This window comes from Lissotriton vulgaris, chromosome 10 (assembly GCF_964263255.1).
Source record: "Lissotriton vulgaris chromosome 10, aLisVul1.2, whole genome shotgun sequence".
Lineage (NCBI taxonomy): Eukaryota > Metazoa > Chordata > Amphibia > Caudata > Salamandridae > Lissotriton > Lissotriton vulgaris.
Genome location: NC_141698.1, coordinates 547,156,717 through 547,182,933, shown reverse-complemented (window position 1 = coordinate 547,182,933; position 26,217 = coordinate 547,156,717). Strand labels below are relative to the sequence as shown.

General features: G+C 52.2%; 2 protein-coding genes across 3 annotated transcripts in view; one reads left to right on the top strand and one right to left on the bottom strand.

Annotated features, from left to right (window-relative positions):
• LOC147688502 (coronin-7-like) overlaps positions 1-26,217 on the top strand; it is a 1,252,182-nt gene that overhangs the window by 133,132 nt on the left and 1,092,833 nt on the right. For both annotated transcript variants that reach the window (XM_086941395.1, XM_086941394.1), the window contains exon 6: positions 13,384-13,460. In XM_086941395.1, coding sequence (XP_086797521.1) covers positions 13,384-13,460 — 77 coding nt within the window. The remainder of the gene's footprint in view (positions 1-13,383; positions 13,461-26,217) is intronic.
• LOC147688506 (uncharacterized) lies at positions 14,484-26,108 on the bottom strand. Its single transcript, XM_086942289.1, has 2 exons — positions 24,454-26,108; positions 14,484-14,721 (listed from the first exon to the last, which is right to left on the bottom strand). Exons 1-2 carry the CDS (start codon positions 26,106-26,108, stop codon positions 14,484-14,486), a joined length of 1,893 nt encoding a protein of 630 aa, XP_086798415.1.

Genomic DNA, 26,217 nt, shown 5'->3' with positions numbered 1-26,217 from the left:
CCTCTTCTTCCTTTATGAAGGTGGCTAGCGCCTCTGCCTTGCTTGGAAGGTACGACAGGTCCCTTTGGGACTCCCTGACTCGCTTTACAGACAAGCTCCCCAAAGAAGATCGTCAAGATTTTCTGGAGACTTTACAGGAGGGAGGCCTTGTAGCCAATCAAGTTATTAGCGCCGCAGTGGATGCCTCTGACCTTGCGGCTCATGGCTATTCAAGTGGTATTTGTTCCCGTCGTTCGGCCTGGCTCCGCCTGACAGGGCTCAAACCAGACGCCCAGAAGAAGATTTTGAATTTGCCCTTCAATGGAAAATCTCTGTTTGGTCCACACACGGACGACGAAATGTCCAAAATGAAGGCAGAAATGGACACCGTCAAAGCTGTGGGATTAGAAAAGCACAAGGAGTTCAAGAAACGCTTTCGTCAAGGAGACAGGAAGTCCTTCCAGCAGAGGGTTCAAACCCCTCAGTGGCAATCCCAGTCTCAGCAGAAGACGCAGTTCCAGCAGCGTCGTCCTGGCAGAGGAAGAGGTGGCAATAACAGACAGCAGCCCTCCTCAAAGCAACCTCCTAAGCCCTGAGGCATTACTTCCTCCACGTCTGTTCACCACTCCGGTGGGAGGGAGTGTTTCTCATCATCTGACAGAGTGGGAATCCATTACAAAAGACAGATGGGTGCTGAATATTGTGCAGCATGGTTACTTGCTGAGGTTCAAATCTCCTCCTCCGCAGGTTCTCCCCCAATCGCAACATCTTCCACGTTACAAGACTCAATTGCTACTAGACGAAGTCTCCGTCCTTCTAGAGAAAATGGCCATAGAGGAGGTTCCCTCAACTCACAAAAATCAAGGAGTGTACTCCCGATATTTCCTGGTTAAAAAACGAGGAACTGTCAAAGAATACAGGCCTATTCTAGACCTTCGAAGGCTAAACAAGTTCATACGAAAAGAAAGGTTCTGTATGCTCGCCCTGCACCAGATCTTCCCACATCTTCATCAGGGAGACTGGATGTGTGCCATCGACTTGCAGGACGCCTACTTCGCCTACTTCGCCTACTTCCACATACCAGTGTCAATCAAGCATCGGAAGTTTCTAAGGTTTCAGATCGGACGTCGTCACTACCAATATCGAGTGCTGCCGTTTGGCCTGAAATCTGCACCCCGGACATTCTCCAAGTGCATGGCGGTGGTGGCTGCTTTCTCCGCAAAAGAAAGATCTTCGTCTATCCATATCTAGACGATTGGCTGTTGAAGAGCTCCACCCCGTCGCTGCTTCAGAACAATCTGTCGTTCTGCCTCAAACTGATGGAGTCGTTGGGTCTTCACGTCAATCTGAAGAAATCAGTTCTCAACCCTTCCCAGCGGATCCACTACCTGGGTGCTTCTCTGGACTCACTTCAGGCAAGCGTGTGTCCTTCAGAAGAGAGGTTGTCATCTATGCTCCTGATGGGTCGCCTTCTTCTGGACAATCAGGCCCCCACAGCCAGACAAGTGTCCTCTCTTCTTGGATCGATGGCTTCATGCATTTACATTGTGCCCAATGCTCGCCTTCACATGAGACCTCTACAACAAGCCCTCGAAGATCAGTGGTCTCATAGATCGGATCAGTGGGAAGACCGGGTCTTGCTTCCTCAAGAAGCCAGGGACTCGATCAGATGGTGGTTGAAACGATCCAATCTTCTCCGAGGAGTGCCATTCCATCGTCCTCCTCCATCTCAGTCAATTGTCACGGATGCCCCCGTTCAAGGCTGGGGTACTCACATGGACCAACTCCAAGTTCAAGGCCTTTGGTCCGAAGTAGAGCAAGGCTACCATATCAACTTCCTGGAGCTTCGAGCAGTTCATCTTGCTCTCAAGTCTCTTTATCCTGCTCTGCGCACCAACCACCTCCAGGTTCAGACGGACAACATGACAACTATGTTCTATCTGAACAAACAGGGAGGCACGAGGTCAAGAGTCTTGTCTCTGGAAGCACAAGCTATCTGGCATTGGCTCCTAGCAAGAGACCTGTCCATCGTGGCAGTTAATCTATCAGGAATTCAAAACGTCCAAGCAGACTGCCTCAGCAGAATCTTCGTAGAAGCGCACGATTGGGTGCTCAACGAGGAAGTGGCTCAAGAGGTTTTTTCGGTGTTGGGGCGTACCGGATGTAGACCTGTTCGCAGACACGGCCAATACAAAATGCCCTGTCTTCACGTCCAGGTTCCCCCAACAGGGATCACTGGGGAATGGCCTTTTGATCAGCTGGTCTCAGACCTCACTCTACGCCTTTCCTCCCCTGCCTCTGATCCCGGCGGTGATCCAGAAGTTCTACAGGACCAACACCAGAATGATCCTGATAGCACCAGAGTGGCCACGCCAGTGGTGGTACCCCGATCTTCTTCAGATGTCGGAGGTTCCTCACCGGCGCTTACCATACCGTCCAGACTTGTTGACCAAAGACCAGGGGAAGGTGTTGCACCCCAACCTTCCTTTCCTTCGCTTGACGGCATGGCTCCTGAGGTCATCCAGTATGGACATTTAGACCTCCCAGCAGACTGCATGACTATTCTTAAAGAATCGAAGCGACCCTCCACTAGGAAGTCCTACGCTTTCAAGTGGAAGAGGTTCTTCTTATGGTGTCATTGTGAGAAGTTGGCCTGATATATAATGTTCACTATTCTAGTGAGCACTTTGTATCAGTCCAAACAACCCTTATGGTGATTGGTTGTAAGTCAACCTTATAGACCAGCTATCCTAGTAGCGTGGATACGAGCAGTCTTCGGGCTAAACTCTAGAGGGCGTGTTAAGCCAGATGTTATACCATCACATATACCCCTTGAACACCAAGTGAAAGGACAAGTGTTATTTAGATCACAACAGCCCTGTACTCTTTATGAGGACAGGGTACTAAGCACACAACAAAACTCTTATGAAAATACTTTAAGTTGCACAATTTACACAAATGCCCGAGGGGCACGGAAAACCATATACTATGGAAGTGGAATGCGAAATTACTAGCAGGTAAGTACTGTACTAATAGGCTTTGGAATCGCTAGGACTACGTTACTGAACCTTCAGATTACTAGTAGGAGGCCTAGGGGACTCGGGTGCAGAGTGTGCACTCTCACTCGGGATGCGGGACAAAGTCTATGGGAGCTAGTAAAGACAAAGTTAGTGTTCTCGGGCGAACCCGATAAGGTAGATCGAAAACGACAGTGGATCCTGACCCTTGGATAGTGAGGCTATGCTGGGGCACAGAAATGCCGAAGTTACCTAGCCCAGGGGCTGCAGCTGCATAGGTCTGAAAAGACGTCGGGAATCCTCGTAGACGAACCAGGAGCCTGAAGAAAGAAGTTGCTGGCAGGCGACCAGTGAAGATAGTTCGAGTGATCCAAGCCTGGATCAAAGATGGATGACACCTGAAAGCAGAGGGGACCAAGTTCGTGACTACTAGCCAGTAGTCAGGTGGTACCTGGAGGATACCGGATGGTAGTCACCTCGACTAGGTGAGTGGGCAACGCTGTGCTCTGCAGATCTCACGGACCAGGAGGCGTTGTCGGCGACCAGGATGGAGGTGCGAGCTGTCCCACGATGGATGATGCTGTCGACGTCGCTGGACCCAGGATTGGGGCAACAAGTCTTGGCAACTTCAAGCCCACGCGGTGGACCTAAAATGGCATCTGGAGTGGACCAGGAGGGTCCGGGGTGCTCCTCTTTTGGAAGGGAGCAAGGGCCAGTCTGGAGCAACCAGACCAGCAGCGGTGATGTCGTTGGGCGTCGTTAGGAAGGCCACAAGCCAGCGGGCTAGTAGCCAAACAACGCGGTGAGCAGCAAAAAGCAGAAGGGCCCCACGCAGATCTCGTGGATGCTGGGAGGCTGGACTTCGGTGCTGGAGCTGCTCAGGGTCGGGGCTTCTCGGACCCCAAAGCACTCACCAGAGGATCCTTTGGCGGTCGTGCTGGATGGAAGTCGTGCAGTTTGATGATGGCCGGTCCCTCGAGGTCTCGTCGCACCTACGGTTCTCAGCTTAGCTGTAGAGGTAGGTAGAGGTCAGAGGTGCCAGGGAAGCCGGGTCTCGTCGTGCTGGTCGGTCGGATTCCTGAGGAAGGACGTGCAGCAAACCGCAGTGTTCTTAGATGGTGCCTGCGGATGCAGGGTGACTACTCCTTAGTCACAAGGGAGAAATCTTGAGAAGAAGTCTTGAGTTCCTTTCGTAGAAAGTAGTTTCAGGATTCAAAGATGATCTAATTTGGAAGGGTCCCCGCTCCTGCCTTTATCCTAAAGAAAGGGGTGGGTACGCGACTAGGTCCTGCCCTAGGGGTGGGACCAGGAAGGGGGGTGGTTACACCCCTCTCCCGTGCCGGACTTTCCCCAGGCCAGGGGCTGGTGTGCCCCTGGAACTGGTTCTAGCCGGCAGATGCATAGTGAGCACCGGGGTGCCACTCTGCAGTCACCTTCCTGTAAAGCCCTGCCTACCCAGGATACACAAAACCCTGTCTGGGATGGTGCTAGCACCGCCCCCGACAGGAAACCCTTTGTTCAAGCTCTCCTCGCTGGAAGGACTCCCAGCAGCAGGAGGTCAGACTCGTGTCTGTGGTGGCTGCATCCATTTTGTGGAGCTGAGGCTTCAGTTAACTTTAACCGGGGTTCACAGTTACATACATGTCGTGTCCCTCTAGAAGGGTGGAATGCTAACCCCGTCGCCAGAATTGGCGAGGGGTTAGTATTCCAATTCGTATGACACCTTACTCGACATGTTTTGATAAAGCAATACCAGAGATAGCATTTAACCGCGAGGATTATAATGCACTTAAGAGTATATGGTATGCGTTATCATGGAACAGCTATTAGGACTTGGTTCCGCAAGCTGCAAACGAGCTCAGCTCATGCCAGAGCACCATTTCACACGATTCCAAGCACTCTGCCTTCAGGATTGTCAAGGCCTGCCATAGGAGTGACTGATAGGAATCTATGTGTCCATTTTTAGGGTTAGATATAGGTATACTATATCTAAAGCAAAGGGTGATTACACCACCTTGCCCCGGCTGTCGTGCAGCCAGTTGTGTCAGATTTAGATGGCCATCCAGGGGTGACATAATACATGCTTCAGCCCCTGGTAGGCCCTGGGTACACCTATGCCCTGAGTTACAGGGTCTGATAAGGTGGCCCAGTACCAATTGGAAATGTAGCTAAGGTACATGGAATCCATTTTTAGAGAGAGAGCAGTAGGCCTGGGGTCCTGATTGGCAGGGTCCCAGGCCAACTAAGTTGGAAAACCAGCAAAACACCAGGCAAAAAAAGTTGGGGGTAACCATAGTCAGGTATCCACCTTCCTACAGTCATGAGCACTCTCTTGACCCGGTACATGGCCAAGAGCAGGTGATTCTTCCATATCTATTGCATTTAGCGAGATCAGGCCTGAAATACCCCTCCATCAGGGTTCATTTAGCTGCAATCACAGCATATAGGAAGTCTCCTAATCAGACATCTTTCTTCCTTATGCCTGTAGTTAAAGATTTCCTAGAAGGTCTGAAAAAAGTCTTCCCACCGGTGAGGTCCCCCTTCCCTCCCTGGGAGCTTAATATTGTCCTGACTAAGCTGATGAGTGCTCCTTTCGAGCCTATCCATAAGGCCTCTTTGCAGCACTTGACCTGGAAAGCTGCCTTTTTAGTGGCGATTACCTCTGCCCGTAGGGTCAGTGAAATCCAGGCCTTGTGTTGCAAGGAACCTTACACAGTTTTTCATGCCAATAGGGTGGTCTTAAGAACGCACCCAAGTTTCTTGCCTAAGGTAGTTTCAGATTTTCATATCAACCAGTCTATTACCTTACCTACCTTTTTTCCTAATCCTTCCACTCCCCCGGAGAGGTCATTACACACCCTTGATCTCCGGAGGGTCTTGAAGTTCTACTTGTCAAAAACCCTGCCTCTTAGAAAGTCTGACCGGCTTTTAGTTAATTATGGTAGTACTAATACTGGCCTGTCAGCTTCCAAAAGTTCCATTTCTCGCTGGATTGTCTCCTGTATAGCTTTAGCTTATCAATTAGCTAACAAGACCTTGCAGGGTAAACCACATGCACATTCTACTAGAGGGAAAGCTTCCACTACAGCTCTCCTTCGTAATGTTCCTATTTCTGAAATTTGTAAAGCGGCAACTTGGCGGTCTGTCCATACCTTTACCCGCCATTATTGCCTGGGCTCAGATACTCAGGCCGATGACAGAGTAGGGCAGGCCTCGTTAAGGAACTTATTTGCATAAGATGTATTTGCGATATATGTCTTAGTCGTTCTGTGAAGTTTTTATACTTCTTGCTCGTCCGCGAGACTTTGGGTATGAGCTTGCTAATCTATTCATAGATTATGACAATTGATGAGTATCCCCTGGATGAGAAGGATTAGTTACTTACCTGTAATCCTAGTTTTCATCCAGGGGTATACTCATCAAAGTCATAAGCTCCCGCCCACCTCCCCGGACGAGCAGAGTTGCACAGTTATGAGATGTTTTATTGTGGATCTCCTCAGGTGTTATGCACCTCCAAAAAGAACTGACCCAACTGTCACCTGTGGTGCACCATGGGAGCAGGGGGTTGCCTTCAGGTCTTAAAGGCACGGTACCCCTACTCTAATGCCTTAAAGGCAAGGTGTCAGTTTTCTATGTTTGCTTTATACTCTACTGCAGCCTACTGGCAAATGCCTGCAATTACAGGTTTTCCTATGGCAATAAAGCATTGTTGTATACAAATGTTTTCTGCTCTCTTTCTTCCTTAGGGTTTGGAAGAGTACTACTGTATGTATGCTAATTTATGTAATTTTGCGGCACTTTTGCCAGTTAGAAAATGTTTTTAGGCTGCAAATATGTTTTCACATATATATACATATATATTTATATGTATTTTTTATATGCTCTGGGATCCCGCACATGGGCAGGGATTATTCATAGATTATGACTTTGATGAGTATACCCCTGGATGAGAACTAGGATTACAGGTAAGTAACTTATCCTTGCCTGCCACCATTGCCCTGTTCCTAGGAACCCCATTTTCCTCACCCAGCATCCCACCCTCAGAGCGTGGTGGTTCAAGCCTCCACCTTCCTAGTCAACCCTGGCACGTTCCCTGGGACTCCACCTGATAGGGAATCCAAAAGGCTGGACACCTTTGGTAAGAGGTTGTTCTCCTCCACCAACCTAGCACTACAGTCGGTGAACACCCTTTGCCCTTTGGGCCTATACACCCACAATGTGTGGATTCAGTTGCACAAGTGCTGCCCATAGTCTCAGAAGAGGCCTGAGCCATACTCACCCAAGCCATTGCTGACTGGCGAGATGCAGCAAAGTTCACCATCCGATATGGGCTGGACACAATCGACTTGCTAGGCAGAGCAATTGCATCTCGTTGGCACTTAGCCGCCATGCCTAAATGAGAAACACAGGCTTTTCAGGGAATGCCCAAGCTTTTGTCATAGACATACCCTTTGGTGAAATGGCATATTCAGTACTAGAGTGCTTTAAAGACTGTAGGTCCACAGCCAGATATGTGGGCCTGTCATCCCCGGACTGTCTTGGGCTCCTTCTGTGGCTTTGGGATGGGCTATAAGCCACGTCCTTTTCTTTCCAGCCACCAAGGCCAACTGGCTTTCCAGCCTTTTCGTGGCTGTGGACGTGGTTCCATAAACCACTTTTGACCACCAGCCAGAGGTGGGGGCCAGTCCAATGCCCTCTACACCCTGCAACTGCAACTCCCAAACACCTTTAGTTGGCCCTTATACCAGCATGTGCATCCAGTGGGAGGCAAGATTTGCCATCATCTGTCCCACTGGCAGTTCATAAACTCAGACAAATGGGCTCTTCAAATCATCCAATGGGGCCACTCCATCTCTTTTTTGGAAACACTCCCCACCCATGCCACCTTCTCATGGGGGGCCATCTTTTCTTGCTCTGTTAGGAATTACTCTCTCTTTTGGCCAAAAGGGTGCCAGCATCAGAAGTAGTTTGTGGTTGCTATTCCGGCTACTTTCTTGTGCCCAAAAAATGACAGAGGTGTCCATCTTATTGTGGACTTGCGCTTTCTTACCTTCTTCTTAAAGAAGGAGCAGTTCAGAATGCTCATATTAGCTCAGGTCCTGTCTTCCCTTGACCCGGTAGACTGGATGGTAGCGTTGGACTTGCAGGACACATATTTCGCACCCTTTTCTTGCCTGCACATAGGTGATACCAGGAGTTCAAGGTGGGTCACAAGCACATTTCAGTTAACTGTGCTCCCCTTTGGCCTTAACAGCGCTCCTCAGGTGTTCACCACAGTGATGGCGGTGGTTGCACCACATCTGCAGAGTTCAGGGGTTCCAGTCTCCTCCTACCTTGATGATTGTCTGCTGAAGACCAGATCCCGGAAGGGAACTGCAAAAGACTTGCAGTGGTGGCTGACGGACCGTGAATGGGTCAGCAGCAGACCCCTCTCTCTCTCCTCCCCAGAAATGACTGTAGTTCCAAATGTGTCACTCATGGGCTGTGGAGACCATCTGGGAGAGGTGGAGATCAGAGGACTGGTCTCTGGTAGAGGATCAACTTCATATCAACCGCCTAGAGCTGCGGGCGATCAGATTGGCATTAAAAGCCTTTCTTCCTCCGGTCAAGGGAAGGCTAGTTCAGTTGTTCCCTGACAACACACTGCCATGTGGTACTGCAACAAACAGGGCAGGGTGGGGACGTTGACCCTCTATCAAAAGGCCATGCATCTCTGGACGTGGCTGGAATGTCATGGCTATTCTCTGGTAGTTCAACATCTGGCGGGCTCTTTGAACATCAGAGCAGACAAACTCTACTGTCAATGCCTAGTGGATCACAAATGGTGTTTCCTTGGAGGTGGTGCAAGTTCTCTTCCGAGACTGAGACGAACCTTGACCTAGATCCATTCACCATTGTTGAGAACACACTATGTCAACAGTTCTGCACGCAAGAGGTTCCAAGGCAGCTCTTGCTTGGAAGCGCTTTTGTCTCGAGTGGAGCCTAGGCCTTCTGCACGCCTTTCTGCTGATACCACTCTTGCAAAGAGTTTGCAAGAAGATCAGGAACGACAAGGCCGAGGGCATTTTTCTGGCTCCAGATTCGGCAGGGAGAGTTTGGCATCCTGAACTGCTGAACATGAGTAGCGGTCCTCTAATCAGACTGCCCTTTATGGAAGATCTGTCGCAATCTTGAGTGGCCACAGTTGACAGCTTTCAACTTTCCTCCCGAAGTCTGTGATGTTATTTTGTCAGCCATACCACCCTCCACCAAGACGCTATACTCCTGCCATTAGGACAAATTTATGACGCGTTCATCCAAGAACATTCTTCTTCTTTCAGCATCCTCATCCCAAGTTTTATTGTTTGTTCTTTCTCTGGCCCAGCAGAGTTCTGCTCTGAGCGCTGTTAACATCTCATGATGGACAGTTCTCTGCTTAAAGATCTGCTATGCATTGGCCTAGAAGCAACCCCCTGAGGGTTTGCCTACTCATTCTACTGCAGCTAAGGCTGCGACCTCGGCATTAGTGCATGGAATACCTGTCCTGGACAACTGTCAGGCAGCACCGTTGGCGTTACTGCACAGGTTCAGGCAGCGCTTCTGCCTGGAAGGTCATGCCTGTTGTGACAGTCAGTTCCACCTGTGCTGCAGGACTTTTTTCTTATCTGTTCGTAGTCCCACCTCTGGGGCGGTATTGCGTGGGCATCTATTTTATGGTAAGGACTCTGCAGGTGGAAGTCTGTATCAGATTAACAAGTTACTTACCTCTGTAGCGCCTCATCTCGTCGAGACTCTGTCTAGCTGCAGATACCTTACCGACCCTCTGATCCTCCCCTCTCTACGAATGGATTTCTACATAGGGTTACTTTTAAGAGGCCGGTAGTGATGCACACCAGTTCATCATATCTTTTTGTGGCTCCGCGCTTCTGGCACAGAAAGGTGGTGAAAAGAAACTAATGTCAGTGCGCAGGGGTGGCACCTACATAGGCACTGTGCATGTCACCTACCGACGCACATGGGGTCCTGTTTAAGAATTTCCCGGATCCAGTCTGACACCTGGGTACAATTCTAAGGTAAGGAACCTGCAGGTACATAGAGTCTCTACCAGTTGCAGCTTTAACGCAGGTAAGTAACTTGTTTATTCAACCCAACAGACTATAAATCCACACAAATCCTTATTTGCTCCCTCCCTCGTTTAGTGCTTGGCCCATTGTTTCTGTTCTCTTCTTACAAATTGTAAGCATAAGGGCTGCAAGAGCTATTAAGAGGTAGGTAAGGCTGTGGCTAATCTTCCCACCGCATCCTGACCCTTGTGCCGCTGCCCTTTTTTCTGTCACCTGCTAACTCTGGCTGGGCAGAGGTGTGATCTAATGGTGAAGTGGCAGGAGTGCAAGCCTGGATGCCCTTAAAGCTCTCAATTGAGCTTTGGTAGGATATATTTCATAGTTCTAAACCATTCCAAGCATTACAGGGAATGCAGTTTTCACTTCTTCCATTCTAAGACCATTTTGCCTACACACTGAAAATGTTGTTTTGATGTTGAATGCTAATAAATTAAAATTTGAATCCACGTTACATATTAGGAATATATTCTGCAGCCAAAATGTTAAGTTGTGGTTCCCTGTGCCAAAACCCTGTTAGGACATTATCCACTTTGACAGATTGCAGCTTGGATTCAGCCGAGGCCTGGCTGAAAATGTGTCCTGCCCACGTACAGGCATAATCCACTGCACATGGCTCAGTGGCAGTTGAGATCAGGGCCGTGTTTAGGTTAAAGGCTTCACCCATTCCTCAAATAACCTAAAGTATTACTGCTACATCTCTTTTCTCCTAGTTTGAGAGGCTTATGTCTTTCTTAATCCATTATTATAGCAGTAATTTTTACGAGTTCATAACTGTTGCACCTTCAGTGCTAGCCATATCTGGTGATTGTGCATGTTTTTTTAGATTCTAAATCAAACACACTAGGGGCCAGATGTAGGTAAATCTAATTTACCGACTCATAAATACCGAATTTTACCGATTCGGTATTTATGAATCGGTAAATTAGAAGGAGGGAGATGTAGGTAATTTTTTATTTTGAATTACCGAATCTGTAAGATTCGGTATTTACCGAATACCGAATCAATATTCCCCATTGATTCCTATGGGCTTTGGAGCCCATAGGAATCAATGGGAAATACCGATTCGGTATTTACCGAATCGGTAAATACCGAATCCAGCAAGGGTGCAGGGGGTGTCACTTTGACACCCTCTAGCACCCCAAGTGCAGGTTTGTGTGCCATGTGGCACACAGACATGCCCTAAGGGCATGTCTGTGTGTCACGTGGCACAGGTGTGCATGCACAGATGTGCATGCACACCTGAATTCGGTATTTTACCACCCAATAGGATTGGGTGGTAAAATACCGACTCTTAAGGGCCTGTGGCTCCACCTACATCTTGATTTACCGATTCGGTAAAATGACCGATTCGGTATTTTACAGAATCGGTAAATTTACCGATTCGGTAAATTTACCGATTCTGTAAAATAATGGCCCCTACATGTCAATCACCAATTACCAGTTCGGCCGTTACCGACCAGTAATTGGCGACCTACATCTGGCCCTAGGTTCCCTGTACTGGATTTTTAAAAAGTTTTAAAATGTGTTTTTGGATTCTGAGTTTCACAGATTTTTGTTTTATAATTATATAAATGATCCTCTTACGAAGCAAGTAATCACTGCACATGGCTTTGCTGTGTTTAGCCCCCAGCCAGCTTAGCTTAGCATAAAGTGATGCTTAGCATCGTATGAGCACAGGGCTCGGCCTCCAGCAGGGCCCTACCTCTGGGTGGGAACTGTGCACAGCCCCCGCCTCACCTAAACTGGCGGTGCAAGTCCACAGGACGAAGGGCCTGGCCGCATCCAGTCCCACACATTTTATCTGCGCGGTTAGTCGGGCCTGTGGGCCGCGCGCAGTGGGCTCTGTGTTCAAGCCTGGCCTCTTAAGGTATAGGGCTGAAGACCGGGCACATGTGGCTTTGGGCAAAGGGCCTGGTCTACTGCAAAGCAATGCATGAGGCATCCCACTGCCCTACCCAAACCAGCAGCGCAAGGCAAGAGGCAAACAGCTTTTCTAAAAGGGTAATAAAAGGCTGCTGGCCCTGGGGCAGTGTAGGTCGCATGTTTTTTTTCTTTCCTGATAGGTGCTGAAGCATGCCTATTCACACGATCCAGTTATCTCCTGCCTAAAGGAGGAAGTGCCGCCACTAAATACAAATGATGCTTTATTTAGCTTCTGTGTGGTGCCCGCATGCACCAGACATGGTCACCTGAATACACCATAAAGAAAATGAAAGAGGCTGTAACGTGGCTTAGGAAAGTTGATTTTCAGCCTTACGTAGAGGATTATGTAAGAATAAATAATCTTCGAGCTGTGTAGTAGTAGTAGTAGTAGTAGTAGTAGTAGTAGTAGTAGTAGTAGTAGTAGCACCAGCAGCAGCACTATTACACTCCAAACCTCAGCAGCAAGCACTAAATTAGACCATCAAATTCATACACCTCATTTATACTGCATTGGAGCCAATGAGAAAGCTTTGGTTCTAACATGTAACAGGAGCCATGTGTTTTATTTAATTTTACTCCCATTATGCTTTTTAAAAATGAAGGATTCTTGTTAGAACACTATGACTACCCGTGTTTGCACGTAGCTGAAATATATCTGATTTTCTAAAATGGCTAAAAAAAGGAAGGGTCTAGTGGGAATGTAGCTCTACTTACTGTAAGGTTCAATTCGCATGAAATAAAACAGATACAAATGCATTAAAATTAGTAGGCAAATTAGCCAGATTTCTTGCATCACTTTTTGCTCTGTGAGTACCAAACACACCAGATGGCACAGTGGCATGGTGGTCAGGTTAAGTCGAATTATGCTGTCTTTCATTTGCAATGCACCCTGTACCACTCAAGTGGTGTAGCTGGACTTTTTCTTGTCTGAATATTTGTAGTCCAGGATGCTCATACTTTGTCCGGTTAGTTACTGGTTGGGGCAACCCTGCCTTATTCAGATTCAGAATTACAACTAATTCAGAAAAGTAGCATGAAGAGTGTGCAATGAAAGGTAGGCTAGTTGGAAAAAAAATGATGTTGTGGGTGTAACTTCAGTCGGTGCACCTAGAAGTGTGGATTGACCCTGTGTCTAGTTATGCTTGTTTAAATAAGAGCGATTAAACGCATTAATAGGTACCTTATTTACATACAATCCATTTGCATCTCGCAAAGAAGACTCGGTTATACTGCAATACATACCATATTTAATTGTCTGTGTGCTGCTTTTGTAAGTATGAGCATCTATCATTTCAGTGGTTTCTTATTCTATGCTGCCAGTTTATTATCCTTTCCCTCTCTCTCTCTGCCTTTCATTTTAGTGCTGGACACTCACAATGATCAGATTCAAAGTTTATCCTGGAGACAAGATGGCGCCCTGCTTGGCACTTCCTGCAGGGTAAGTAACTTACAAGGCAAAACAACAGTAGAGCCTCAAACCCCATAATTTACAGAATTGAAAGGAAGATATGTAATGTAATAATTGTGTTCTGTTTTATTTGCTGCACATTCATGTGTTGTCTAAATATTTGTGTGCAAGGCCTTTGTAAAATGATTTTAAAAATTCTGTATCAGAGTCAAAGATGTGAGCTTCTTATCTTTGGATTAGAGCGGACATTGTGTGTATTAAGGGCAGACAAAGGGAGTGTTTGATCAGTTTGAATTGTGGAGCTGACAAGGTGGATAGTGGTGGTGCTCCACAATTCAAACTGATCTCAACATTACAGCAAACCTACATGTAATGGGTCAAGTGGGAAACGAGGTGTGCATGTGTGTTTGATGTAATGATGAGTTCACAGTGTTCATGTTTTCAGGGGAATAGTTTGTTGGGTTGTGTGGGAATTTTGTTGAGAGTAAACTGGGGTGGTCAAAGGGAAGTTGGGTAGTGTTGCTAAATTATGTTGTGGCGTTCATCTGTGCCTGGTGGTATCAAAAGTGGAGTTGGACTGCACCGTGAGCTGTAGATGTGCTGTCCTCTGTGGGCGGCAATGATGGGAGACCAGAATTGTGAGGCGTTTTATGGCCTGGCGTGTGGATTTCTTTGAGGTTTTACTAAATGTTTCTGTAGTGGATAGGGGCTTGAGTGTGTGGGGTGTTGGTGGTGGTGTGTTTACCGGGATGATATAGTGTTTGTTTTAGTTGTACTGGGGTGAGTTGCAACAGTGTGCTGCAAAGTGTGAAAATAGTATATTACTATGCGTAATGCTGGGCTACTGTCCATGTGGCTAGGAGGAATGTGGGCATCTTTTTTTTTTAATAGACATCTTTTATTGGTTTTATCAAAAGAACAGTAACAAATATATAAATAGTTGCCTTCCCCAACCAGTTCACATAGAGGAGCAGGTCATCAAAGCCTGTGTCGTACTTTGTTACAGAAGCATTACACTCAGTTTATACTCCCCACCAAGCACAGCTGTGGTCATCAAGTATCTGTGTCGATGGAATTAGCTTTGCCATCTGATGTGGGTACCTGTGAGCCTACAGTGTCCACGAAAGTGGCCAGTAGGTCCCCCCAAACTTGCAAGTCCTCATCCACCCTCTCATCCCGTCTAAGCTTTTTGAGGCGTATCTCCTCCATCTCAGCCCCTTCAACCACATCCTGTACCCATCTTTCCACACTGGAGCCAACTTGCCTCATCCAGGTAGTCTCAGCCCTTCTCCTAACCAACAGCAACAACAGGTGTGTTGGACAGGCCTCGTGGCCGGGCCGTCCCCTCCCCGCATGGCGGGTCGCGGACCCCTGCTCCTCCTGTTCCCCGGACAAGAACCACCCCTGCAACCCGCCGGGGCAACCTCCGGCCCTTCCCCGACGGAACCCTGGCTCCTGAACACCACCGTATCGGCTGGCCCGGGTCCTTTCCAGAACCCCTGTCTCCGGCCCAGCCGCCATTTTGGACACTACACGACCAGGCCTCGTGGCCTCGGGTCAACCTCGGCCTCGGGCCCAGCCAGGCCCCGACATCGAGGCACCACCATCCACCCAGGGGGTGAAGAGACCACTTGGCAGGTCAATGGGAGAAGGAGTGTCAACGGCTCCCCTCCGCCAGGTGTCGATCGCCCCCAGCCTCCCTGGGTGCTGGCTCCACCCCCCTGCTGGGTGTCTGGACTCCCTCATCCCGGACCTCCCGACCTCCAAGTGCGAGGGTCCGGACATCAAAGGGCGCCAGGCCTATAACTGGGGCAGCTCCAGAGCAGGAAGTCAGTTGTATCCTGGAGTCGAGAGACACCGAGACAAACTCATCCTTGGAGGCCTGCTGGCGCTGCCGCGGCTCCTCTTCGTGAACCTTCTTGAAGGCCTGCTGGCGCTGCCGCGGCCCATCCTCCGTCCGTGAACCATCTTGAAGGCCTGCTGGCGCTGCCGCGGCTCATCCTTTCGTGAACCATCTTGAAGGCCTGCTGGCGCTGCCGCGGCTCATCCTTTCGTGAACCATCTTGAAGGCCTGCTGGCGCTGCCGCGGCTCATCCTTTCGTGAACCATCTTGAAGGCCTGCTGGCGCTGCTGCGGCTCATCCTTTCGTGAACCATCTTGAAGGCCTGCTGGCGCTGCCGCGGCTCATCCTTTCGTGAACCATCTTGAAGGCCTGCTGGCGCTGCCGCGGCTCATCCTTACGTGAACCATCTTGAAGGTCTGCTGGCGCTGCCGCGGCCCCTACTTGCGAACCCATCAGCTCGAGGATTGTGAGCTCCACACCTGCTACCCCGTACCTATCCGGTACTGAGACTGTCCCGCTACCCTTTCTCCCAAAGAGACTAGAATCGACAGGATCCTCGTATCCTGGTCCTGCTGTACCGTCAAGTACCTTGCATATAAGATATATAAAAGTGTGAAGAACTCATCCCTGTGTGGTGTCTATCTGTGGGGGGGAAGTTACCTGTCTGTACGATTACCGGAGAGGGCCCTCACCGGAGGCCTCTCCCCCCTGTTCTCGGCCGACCCTCCGGGTCCCCGTCTAACATTGGTGGCCAGCGGCGCGATCCGAGCCGACGCATAATCGTACAGAGAGTAACTCACCCCACGACACACAGCCACCATGACGACAAAGGAGAGTGGAACAACGGAAAAATTTCAGATGGAAAAGTTGGAAGAGTACAGCCACAAAGAACTAAAGCAATTTTGCATAGAGCTGGGCATTGCTACCACGGGACTGAGCACGAAAGATGACCTCAAGCACGCCTTAGAAGCTTGGGTGGAGACGGAAACATCCCCACCCCAAAATCAAAGCCTCGAGACCACCGAAACAAGTACCGCCCCTGCAGACGAAAGAAGATCGGGCCTCTCGTCCGAAGAGGCCCGAGAACGGGAGAAAAGCCGGCTCCACGAATTGGAGCTGGCCCGACTCCGCTTAGATGGAGAACTCAAATTGGCAGAACAAAAAATAACCCTCGAACACTTACGGCTCAGGGAAGAACGAGAAGAGAAAAAGAGCCAGAGGGAGCTGGAAGAAAAAAGACTAGCCTACGATCATGAGCGCAACCTGAAGGAGCTAGAAATTCGACGGCAGAACAAAGACCTCGGCGTCTCCGGGCACCAGAGCCCCACTGCCCCGACGGACCCCAAGGTCCACATCCCCAAGGACGTCGTCAGGGAATACTACCGGAACGATGATATCCAGCAATGGTTTAAAGCCTACGAGGTAGCAATGACCTCCCACCGAATCCCACGGAGCGACTGGGGAGCCGGGCTATGGGGAAAATTCGTCAACGAAGGAAGAGACGCCCTGCTGCAACTCCCCGACCACCAGATGACATCCTACGACCACATGAAGGCCGCCCTCCTCACTCGCTATGGGCTCACGCCCGAGATGTACCGGCAGAGATTTCAGGACTGCAAACGAATCCCTGGTACAACTTGGGTGGAGTACGTGAACTTTTTTAGCCGAGCCTTCGAGGGATGGATCATGGGCAGCCAGGTCACCACCTACGAGCAATTATTCGACCTTATTGTATGGGAGCACCTCTCCAATAATTGCTTTGTCGAACTAAGACAGCACCTCCTTGATAGTAAACTGACCGAACCTCGGAAACTCGCCATCGAAGCAGACCGATGGGAAAGCACCCGAGTCCCTCGAAACTGGCCCAGCGAGCAGAACAGAGCCTCCCAAGGGCCCCACCGGCCACGGGGAGGAGGAGGAGGCCAGGGCCGGGGCCGGGACACTGTCACGGTGCCCTCCACTAGCAACCCCCCCGCCCCCGGCCGGAAGAGGTAGCCCTCCAACGCGACCAGGTTTCCGCGCCAACGTTACCTGCCACAAATGCCAGCGACCCGGCCACTACGCCAATGACCCCAACTGCCCGAAAAATCAGAGCCCCGTGAACCGCCAGATCGCCGCCGCCGCCCTGGGAGAAGAGCCGGGCCAAGAAGACGCCGAAGAGTAGGAGCAGTACCAGCCCGAGTGGGAACCAGCCGCCATGTCCCTGGTCTGTCTAGGGGAAAGGGACATGGTCCCGCGGGCGCCCATCCCCGCCAACACGCAGAAATACAGCCAGTGGGTCACAATCAATGGACGCCGGGCTGAAGCCCTCCGTGACACAGGGGCCAGTGTGACCGCAGTCCGCTGCCACCTGGTGACCCCTGACCAGATCCTACCGAATGTACTTTGTCCAGTGCGGTCGGCAGACAACTCCGAAAGCCTGTGCCAGATGGCCCGCGTCCCCTTCGAGTGGGGGGGGTGTCCGGCATGCTAAAAGTAACTGTCCGCGACGATGCCCCGGTGGACTGCCTTCTGGGGAACGACCTCGAGAGCTCCCCCTGGTCAGCCGTTGAGCGGAGGGAGCACCTGGGGATGCTTGGTCTCCCTGAGTGGGTCTGTGTAACGACCCGATCCATGGCCGCCCGCGCCATCTCCAGCCAAGAGGAACCGGAGTGGCCCGAGCCTCCTCCGCCGATCGTCACCGAAGAGACCACCCCTGAGCCTGGTCCTCCGGGGTCCGACAACGAAGAACTGGATCAACCCCAAGGCCTCCCGGAGCTGGCCCAGTGGCGCCAAGAAGGTGGCCCCACTCAGGAAAAGTTCCGCCAGGAACAAAGAGCGTGTCCCTCCCTCAAGGGACTCCGACCACAGGCCATAGCCCAGAGCGCAGGGGATGCCTCGGGGGCCCACTGGATCTACTGGGACAACGAGCTGCTCTACAGTGAGCAAAAGATCGCCGAGCTTGGAGCCAGCCGGGTGCTGGTGGTCCCCCTCCGATTCAGAGACTTCCTATTGAACTTGGCACACGATGTGCCTCTTGCCGGGCACCTGGGGCAGGACAAGACGTACAGCCGCCTGGTGACCCACTTCTACTGGCCGAAGATGCGGAACGATGTAGCGAACCACTGCCGGGCCTGCCCCACCTGCCAGGCCAGCGGGAAAAGCGGCCGAAAACTGAAGGTCCCCCTGCAACCCTTTCCCATCGTCACCACACCCTTTGAGCGGGTGGGAATAGACATTGTGGGGCCCCTGGAGCCCCGGACAGCACAGGGACACCGGTTCATCCTTGTCCTGGTAGACCATGCCACCCGCTATCCCGAGGCCATACCACTCCGGACCGTGACGGCGCCCGTGGTGGGCCGAGCCCTGATGGGGATCTTCTCGCGGGTGGGCTTCCCCCGAGAAGTCGTCAGTGACAGGGGCACAAACTTTATCTCCAGGTACATGAAGTCCCTATGGCAACAGTGCGGGGTCACCTACAAATTCACGACCCCCTATCACCCGCAAGGGAACGGACTAGTAGAACGATTTAACCGCACCCTCAAAGGGATGATCATGGGCCTGGAAGAACCCCTACGTCGCCAATGGGACGTGCTGCTCCCGTGCCTCCTGTTCGCTTACAGGGAGGTCCCCCAGAAATCCCTGGACTTCAGTCCGTTCGAACTCTTGTATGGACACCCCGTCCGGGGCCCCCTCAGCCTGGTCAAAGAAGGTTGGGAGGTGGCCCCTCAGAAGACTCCCCCTGATGTATACAAGTACCTCTGGACTCTCCGTAACCAGACCCGGCGGTCCAGGGAACTCGCCAAGGCCAACCTCGAAGCCAGCCAAGAGGCATGAAGCGCTGGTATGATCAGAATGCCTCATCCATCGAGTTCGAGCCGGGACAACAGGTCTGGGTGATGTCCCCGGTTGAGCCTTGCGCCCTCCAGGACAAATGGACAGGACCCTTCAAAGTGGTGGAGCGCAAGGGCCCCGTCATCTACCTGGTGGACCTGGAGTCCCCCCGAAACCCCCTGCGGGTCCTCCACGCCAACAGACTCAAGCCCCACTTTGTACGCTCTGAACTTAGCCTCCTGATGGCTACCGACAGTGGGGCTGAAGAAGACTCCGAGCCACTCCCCGATCTCCTGAAAAAGCTCGAGAAAGACGGCTCCGTGGAGGGAGTCCACCTCTCCGAGGCCCTATCCCCAGCGCAACGCCAAGACTGCCAGGAACTGCTACTACAATTTGCCGACCTGTTCTCCCTCATCCCTGGGGTCACCCCCTGGTGCCTCCACGACGTTGACACCGGGGATAGCCCCCTATCCGACACATGGCGTACAGGGTGCCTGATCGGGTACGCGCCTGCATCCAGTCGGAAGTCTCCAAGATGCTAGCTCTGGGAGTGATCGAGCCGTCCGACAGCCCCTGGGCCAGCCCAGTCGTGTTGGTCCCCAAGGCCGCCGCCCCGGGCGTCGCCCCCGAGCTCAGGTTCTGTGTAGACTATCGGGGTCTGAACGCCGTCACCAGGACCGACGCTCATCCCACTCCCCGGGCAGATGAGCTGATCGACCGCATGGGGGCCGCCCGCTACTTGAGCATCTTCGATTTGACAGCGGGCTATTGGCAGATCGGCCTCACCCCAGGTGCCCAGGAGCGATCCGCCTTCTCCACCCCGGATGGCCACTACCACTTCAAGGTGATGCCATTCGGAATGAAAAACGCACCCGCCACCTTCCAGAGACTAGTGAACAAAGTCTTGGCGGGTCTGGAGGAATTCAGCGCCGCCTATCTGGACGATATTGCTGTGTACAGCCGCCACTGGGCAGAACACCTCCACCACCTCCGGGAGATCCTGAACGCCCTCCGGCAGGCCGGGCTAACCATCAAGGCCAGCAAGTGCCAGACCGGCCAAGGGTCCGTGACCTACCTGGGACACCAGGTGGGAAGTGGCCTGGTGCCCCCCCTCCAGCTCAAGATTGCCGCCATCCAGGCCTGGGAGCCCCCGGTCACCCAGATAGAGGTCCGAGCCTTCCTGGGGCTCACCGGGTACTACTGGCGCTTCGCAAAAGACTATGGCAGCATTGTAGGGCCACTCACAGAGCTCACGTCCAAAAAGAACCCCCAGAAGGTCAACTGGACGCCGGAATGTCAAGCGGCCTTCGAGAACCTGAAGTCTGCCATGTGCACCGCCCCCGTGCTCCAAGCCCCCGACTACAGCCGGGAATTCATAGTGCAGACGGACGCCTCAGATCATGGCGTAGGGGCCGTCCTCTCCCAACTCAACACCGAGGGGGTCGATCAGCCAGTGGTCTTCATCAGCCGACGCCTGCTGGCCCCAGAACAGCGCTGGAGCACCATCGAGCGGGAGGCCTTCGCCGTAGTGTGGGCCCTCAAGAAGCTCCGGCCCTATCTCTTCGGCACCCACTTCCGGGTGCAAACAGATCACCGACCCCTGCAATGGCTGATGCAGATGCGGGGAGAAAACCCAAAGCTGTTGCGTTGGTCCATCTCCCTGCAGGGGATGGACTTCACTGTGGAGCATCGCCCAGGCCAAGGTCACGCCAACGCAGACGGCCTGTCCCGCTTCTTCCGCCTCGGCGAGGAGAGTACCCAAGAGGATGGCTGACTCTCCCTGCCTTCAGCTGGGGGGGACACATGTTGGACAGGCCTCGTGGCCGGGCCGTCCCCTCCCCGCATGGCGGGTGGCGGACCCCTGCTCCTCCTGTTCCCCGGACAAGAACCACCCCTGCAACCCGCCGGGGCAACCTCCGGCCCTTCCCCGACGGAACCCTGGCTCCTGAACACCACCGTATCGGCTGGCCCGGGTCCTTTCCAGAACCCCTGTCTCCGGCCCAGCCGCCATTTTGGACACTACACGACCAGGCCTCGTGGCCTCGGGTCGACCTCGGCCTCGGGCCCAGCCAGGCCCCGACATCGAGGCACCACCATCCACCCAGGGGGTGAAGAGACCACTTGGCAGGTCAATGGGAGAAGGAGTGTCAACGGCTCCCCTCCGCCAGGTGTCGATCGCCCCCAGCCTCCCTGGGTGCTGGCTCCACCCCCCTGCTGGATGTCTGGACTCCCTCATCCCGGACCTCCCGACCTCCAAGTGCGAGGGTCCGGACATCAAAGGGCGCCAGGCCTATAACTGGGGCAGCTCCAGAGCAGGAAGTCAGTTGTATCCTGGAGTCGAGAGACACCGAGACAAACTCATCCTTGGAGGCCTGCTGGCGCTGCCGCGGCTCCTCTTCGTGAACGATCTTGAAGGCCTGCTGGCGCTGCCGCGGCCCATCCTCCGTCCGTGAACCATCTTGAAGGCCTGCTGGCGCTGCCGCGGCTCATCCTTTCGTGAACCATCTTGAAGGCCTGCTGGCGCTGCCGCGGCTCATCCTTTCGTGAACCATCTTGAAGGCCTGCTGGCGCTGCCGCGGCTCATCCTTTCGTGAACCATCTTGAAGGCCTGCTGGCGCTGCCGCAACTCATCCTTTCGTGAACCATCTTGAAGGCCTGCTGGCGCTGCTGCGGCTCATCCTTTCGTGAACCATCTTGAAGGCCTGCTGGCGCTGCCGCGGCTCATCCTTTCGTGAACCATCTTGAAGGCCTGCTGGCGCTGCCGCAACTCATCCTTTCGTGAACCATCTTGAAGGCCTGCTGGCGCTGCTGCGGCTCATCCTTTCGTGAACCATCTTGAAGTCCTGCTGGCGCTGCCGCGGCCCCTACTTGCGAACCCATCAGCTCGAGGATTGTGAGCTCCACACCTGCTACCCCCGTACCTATCCGGTACTGAGACTGTCCCGCTACCCTTTCCCCCAAAGAGACTAGAATCGACAGGATCCTCGTATCCTGGTCCTGCTGTACCGTCAAGTACCTTGCTTATAAGATATATAAAAGTGTGAAGAACTCATCCCTGTGTGGTGTCTATCTGTGGGGGGGAAGTTACCTGTCTGTACGATTACCGGAGAGGGCCCTCACCGGAGGCCTCTCCCCCCTGTACTCGGCCGACCCTCCGGGTCCCCGTCTAACAAGGTGTAAGAATGTAAACTCAATTTTCTGATCCTTACACCGTTGAATATCTCCCAGTAAGCACTAAACCGGATCCTCTGCTATCAGCATTCTCTCTACTGTACCCATATGGGCCACAACAGTCATCAAGGTGTAGGAAAGTTGTCACAGGAGCCGGGTATCTGTAGCAATCACTAAGTTTGCTGAGATCTATTCTATGGTGTAGTACTGATGTCACATATGTACGGTGCAAGAAATTGAAGTGCATTACCTTAAACCTGCCATTACAGGAAATAGAATGGACCAACGCACAGATCCTATAACAGTGCTCATTCTCTATCTGGGCCCTTAATTCTCCACCCCAGGCCACCTGGGCAGGGGATGGGGTGCTGGCTCGATCAGCCGTCATGGCTTTATAGAGATGGGAAACCAAGTGGCAGTCTCCACCCAGTTCAAATAACCCCCAGAAGGTGAGCGATGTAGCCAGAGAAGCAGGTAAAGTGTGGGCCATATATCTCTGACTATGGCTGCTATACTGGTATGTGTTAAAAATTGTTAGATCCTAGTCCATAGGCTTCTCACACTGCCTCCGAGGTAATAAACTCCTGAATGAATGAATGAATAAAATATTTAATAAAGCGCACGATGGCCGAGCGGCTTCCTGGCGCTGGGGACCTGATCAGAACTCAACAGAGGGGACCCAAGGAGACTTAAGAGGGGAATGCCTGAGAGAAGAGAAAGGTTTTAAGAGCTTTGCGAAAGTGAGTGTAGATGGGAATGGAGCGGATGGAAAGGGGAAGGCTGTTCCAGAACTGGGGGGCCAGGACAGAGAATCGAGTGCCCCCTGTTCTGGATTTACGGAAGCGAGGGATATGAAGAAGAGAAAGAGAAGAGGAGCGAAGAGTGCGGGCCGGGACATGAGAAGAAACAAGACAGGTGATGAACAGAGGCGCAGAGCGGGAATGAGCCCGAAAAGCTAGACAAGCCAGTTTGAAAAAGGATCTAAAGCGAACAGGGAGCCAGTGAAGTGATTTGAGAACCGGGGTGATGTGTGAGGATTTAGGGAAAGAAAGGATAAGACGAGCAGCTTGATTTTGGATGGCCTGTAGACGGCGGGATTCGTAAGCAGGGATGCCCACGTACAGGCTGTTCCCATAGTCAAGGCGGGAGATGACAAGGGCCATGACTATGGATTTAAGTGCATCGGTAGAAAAAAAGCGAGAGATTTTCCGAATTAAACGGAGAGAAAAGAAACAAGAGGACACCACGGAGCTGATCTGACTGTGCATTGATAGGTCATGACTGACCTTAATCCCAAGAGTGCGGACAGAGGAAGCAGGCACCGGGGGGGGGCCAAAAGAAAGGGGCCAGTGTGCCGGGGACCAAGGGTTGGAAGGACCACCAGTGAGAACAAGTTCCGTCTTATCTGGATTGAGCTTCAGATGGTTGGCGCTCATCCAGTCAGAAATGAAAATTAAAGTAGAACAGAACTTGGAAAGGGAATCAGGAGTAGAAGAAAGATCAAAGACGAGCTGGAGGTCATCTGCGTAATTGTACACAGAGACCCCCAGCTCAAGAAGAGAGGTGATGAGAGGATGAATATAGAGATTGAAGAGAAGAGGGGAAAGAGAAGAGCCTTGGGGAACGCCACAAGTGACTGAGCGGGGAGGAGCAGAAAAGCCGGGGAGATGGACTGCCTGGGACCTGTCCCGAAGGAAGGACGCCAGCCAGGAAAAGGCCGCACCCCGAATGCCCGCTGCGCTGACACGGTCGAGAAGGATGGAATGATCGACCGTGTCAAACGCAGCGGACAGATCGAGGAGGACCAAAGCTTGGGGGAGATTAGAGTCGGCTTTCCTCTTAAGCTCGTCCAAGACTGCGAGGACCACCATCTCCGTGGAGTGGCCCGGGCGAAATCCTGCTTGATGGGATGCAAGAAGGCCATTCTCCTCTATATAAGTGGAGAGGCAGGAAGTGACATGGGCTTCAAGGATCTTGCCGAGGTAGGGAAGAAGAGAAATGGGTCGGAAATTAGAAGGAAGAGAAGGGTCTAGACCGTTTTTTTTTAGAATGGGGAGGACTACTGCGGATTTGAAGGAAGAGGGAACTGAACCAAGGGCCAAAGAGGAGTTGAGGAGAGCAAGAGGGGGGGCAGGACAGTTGGTGAAAAGAGTTTTGAGAATGCGTGCTGGCGCGCAATCCACGGGAGAGCCAGACTTGATTTTGACCAGAAGTTTTAAGAATGAATCGGTAGAAATAGGAGGGAAAAGAGCGAAGGAGAAAGAGGGACAGGTGGAGGGACAAGTAGGACGAGGTTGAGGTACTGTGGGAATGTTGGCTTTGATCTTCACGATCTTGTCGATAAAGAAGTCATTAAGAGAAGAGCAGAGGGATTGTGAGGGAACCAGGCTAGGGGTGGAGCGATCAGAGGTGGCAAGATTATGAACCAGAGAGAAGATTTCACGGGGTTTATTGGCCGCGAGAGCTACTCTTTCAGAAAAGTAAGCGGTTTTGGCCGCTAAGATCGCTTTTTTATATTCAGTAAGGAGTGATTTGTATTTGGCGCGTAAGGAAGAGCAATAGTTCCGTCTCCAGTGGCGTTCCGACCGTCTAAGGTCGAGTTTGAGTGTTTTAAGTTCTGGAGAGAACCATTTGTGCGCGTCGTGGGAGCGAACCGCCTTGATCTTTCGGAGCGGAGCGACTAGATCGCACGAAGAGGAAAGCCATGTGCCAATGGCGTTGACCTGGGAGTCAAGGGGAAGATTAGTGAGGTTAGGAACAGAGGAAGCCAAAGTGAGCGAGAGGGAATCAAGATCGGTCCGATTCCAACTACGGGCTAAGATGTTTTTCGGAAGGGAGGGCTTGTCGACCGCTCCCAGATGGATGGAGAAGGAGATGGAAGAATGATCCGACCAGACGCATGGGGATGTGAAAAGAGATGAGACAATGGGGCGTGAGGACCAGATTTGATCCAAAGTATGACCATGGACGTGAGTAGGGACTGAAACGTGAGATGTGAAGTTTAAACATTGGAGAGTACCAGAAAAATCTTTTGAGGGGAGGTCTTCCTTAGGGTCGCCCGGCCAATAATTAAAATCGCCGAGCAGAAGGACGGAGGAATTGTTGACCACAAGAGTGGCCATAAGGTCCTGGAGGGAGGCTACAAAAGAAGGCATAGATTGGGGGGGGCGATACACAAGGACAACAGTGAGGGGGGCAGAGAGATTGAGAGAACGGGCAACAAGGTAGTCTACATTGGATATGAGGGGGTGATTAAGAAGTTGAAATTTGAGGGTCGACCGAATGATCATCGCCACCCCTCCCCCCGCCCTGCCGTCCGGACGGTCAGCCCGGAGGGCATAATGGGTGTCAGGAAGAATGGCTAAGAGGTCGGGAAGGGAGTCGGCAGAGAACCAAGTTTCAGTCAGAAAGAGGAAATCAGGGGAATCGGTAGTGAGAAGGTTGAAGAGAGCTGTCTGGTGTTTGACAGCAGAGCGGGTGTTAAGCAATATAGCAGAGGCTATAGTGGGGGCAGGGGTGGGAAGGGATCGTGGAATAAGGGAAGAGTCAGCAGCGGGTGGAATGGGACTAGAAGGAACCAGAGGAAGATGAGGAGGGGTAGAGACAGAAATGCCAAGTGTGTCAAGGTGTCGCAGGAGGGAGGGCGAAGGGGGGGAGGCAGCGGTAAGAGCCATGAGTTGAGCTGGGGTATACGCCAAGGAAGGGGCGGAGTGCATGGCCCCTGGTCCCGGTCTGTCGCGGACGGGCGCAGACGGGCTTAACTTAGGCGCAACTTCGGCGCGCCTTCGTCGCGCCCGCTGCGCTCGTCCGCTGCGCGGCCGGGACTGGGCAACCATGATATGGGAACACATGGGGAGAAGGAACAGGGGGCGTGGCAAGGGGGGAGGGGCCAAAGAACAGCTGCACCGAGCCCAGACCCGCCCAAGATGGTGGAGCCGCCCGTCCCACTCCAGGAGTCAG

Bases quoted from the DNA above. Each gene is read 5' to 3' on its own strand.
- LOC147688506 (XM_086942289.1), bottom strand. From the start codon at position 26,108: ATGTGTTCCCATATCATGGTTGCCCAGTCCCGGCCGCGCAGCGGACGA. The intron at 14,722-24,453 runs GTCTGGCTCTCC...GCTGTTGGTTAG, and splicing joins AAACTTCTGGTCAAAATCAA to GAGAAGGGCTGAGACTACCT.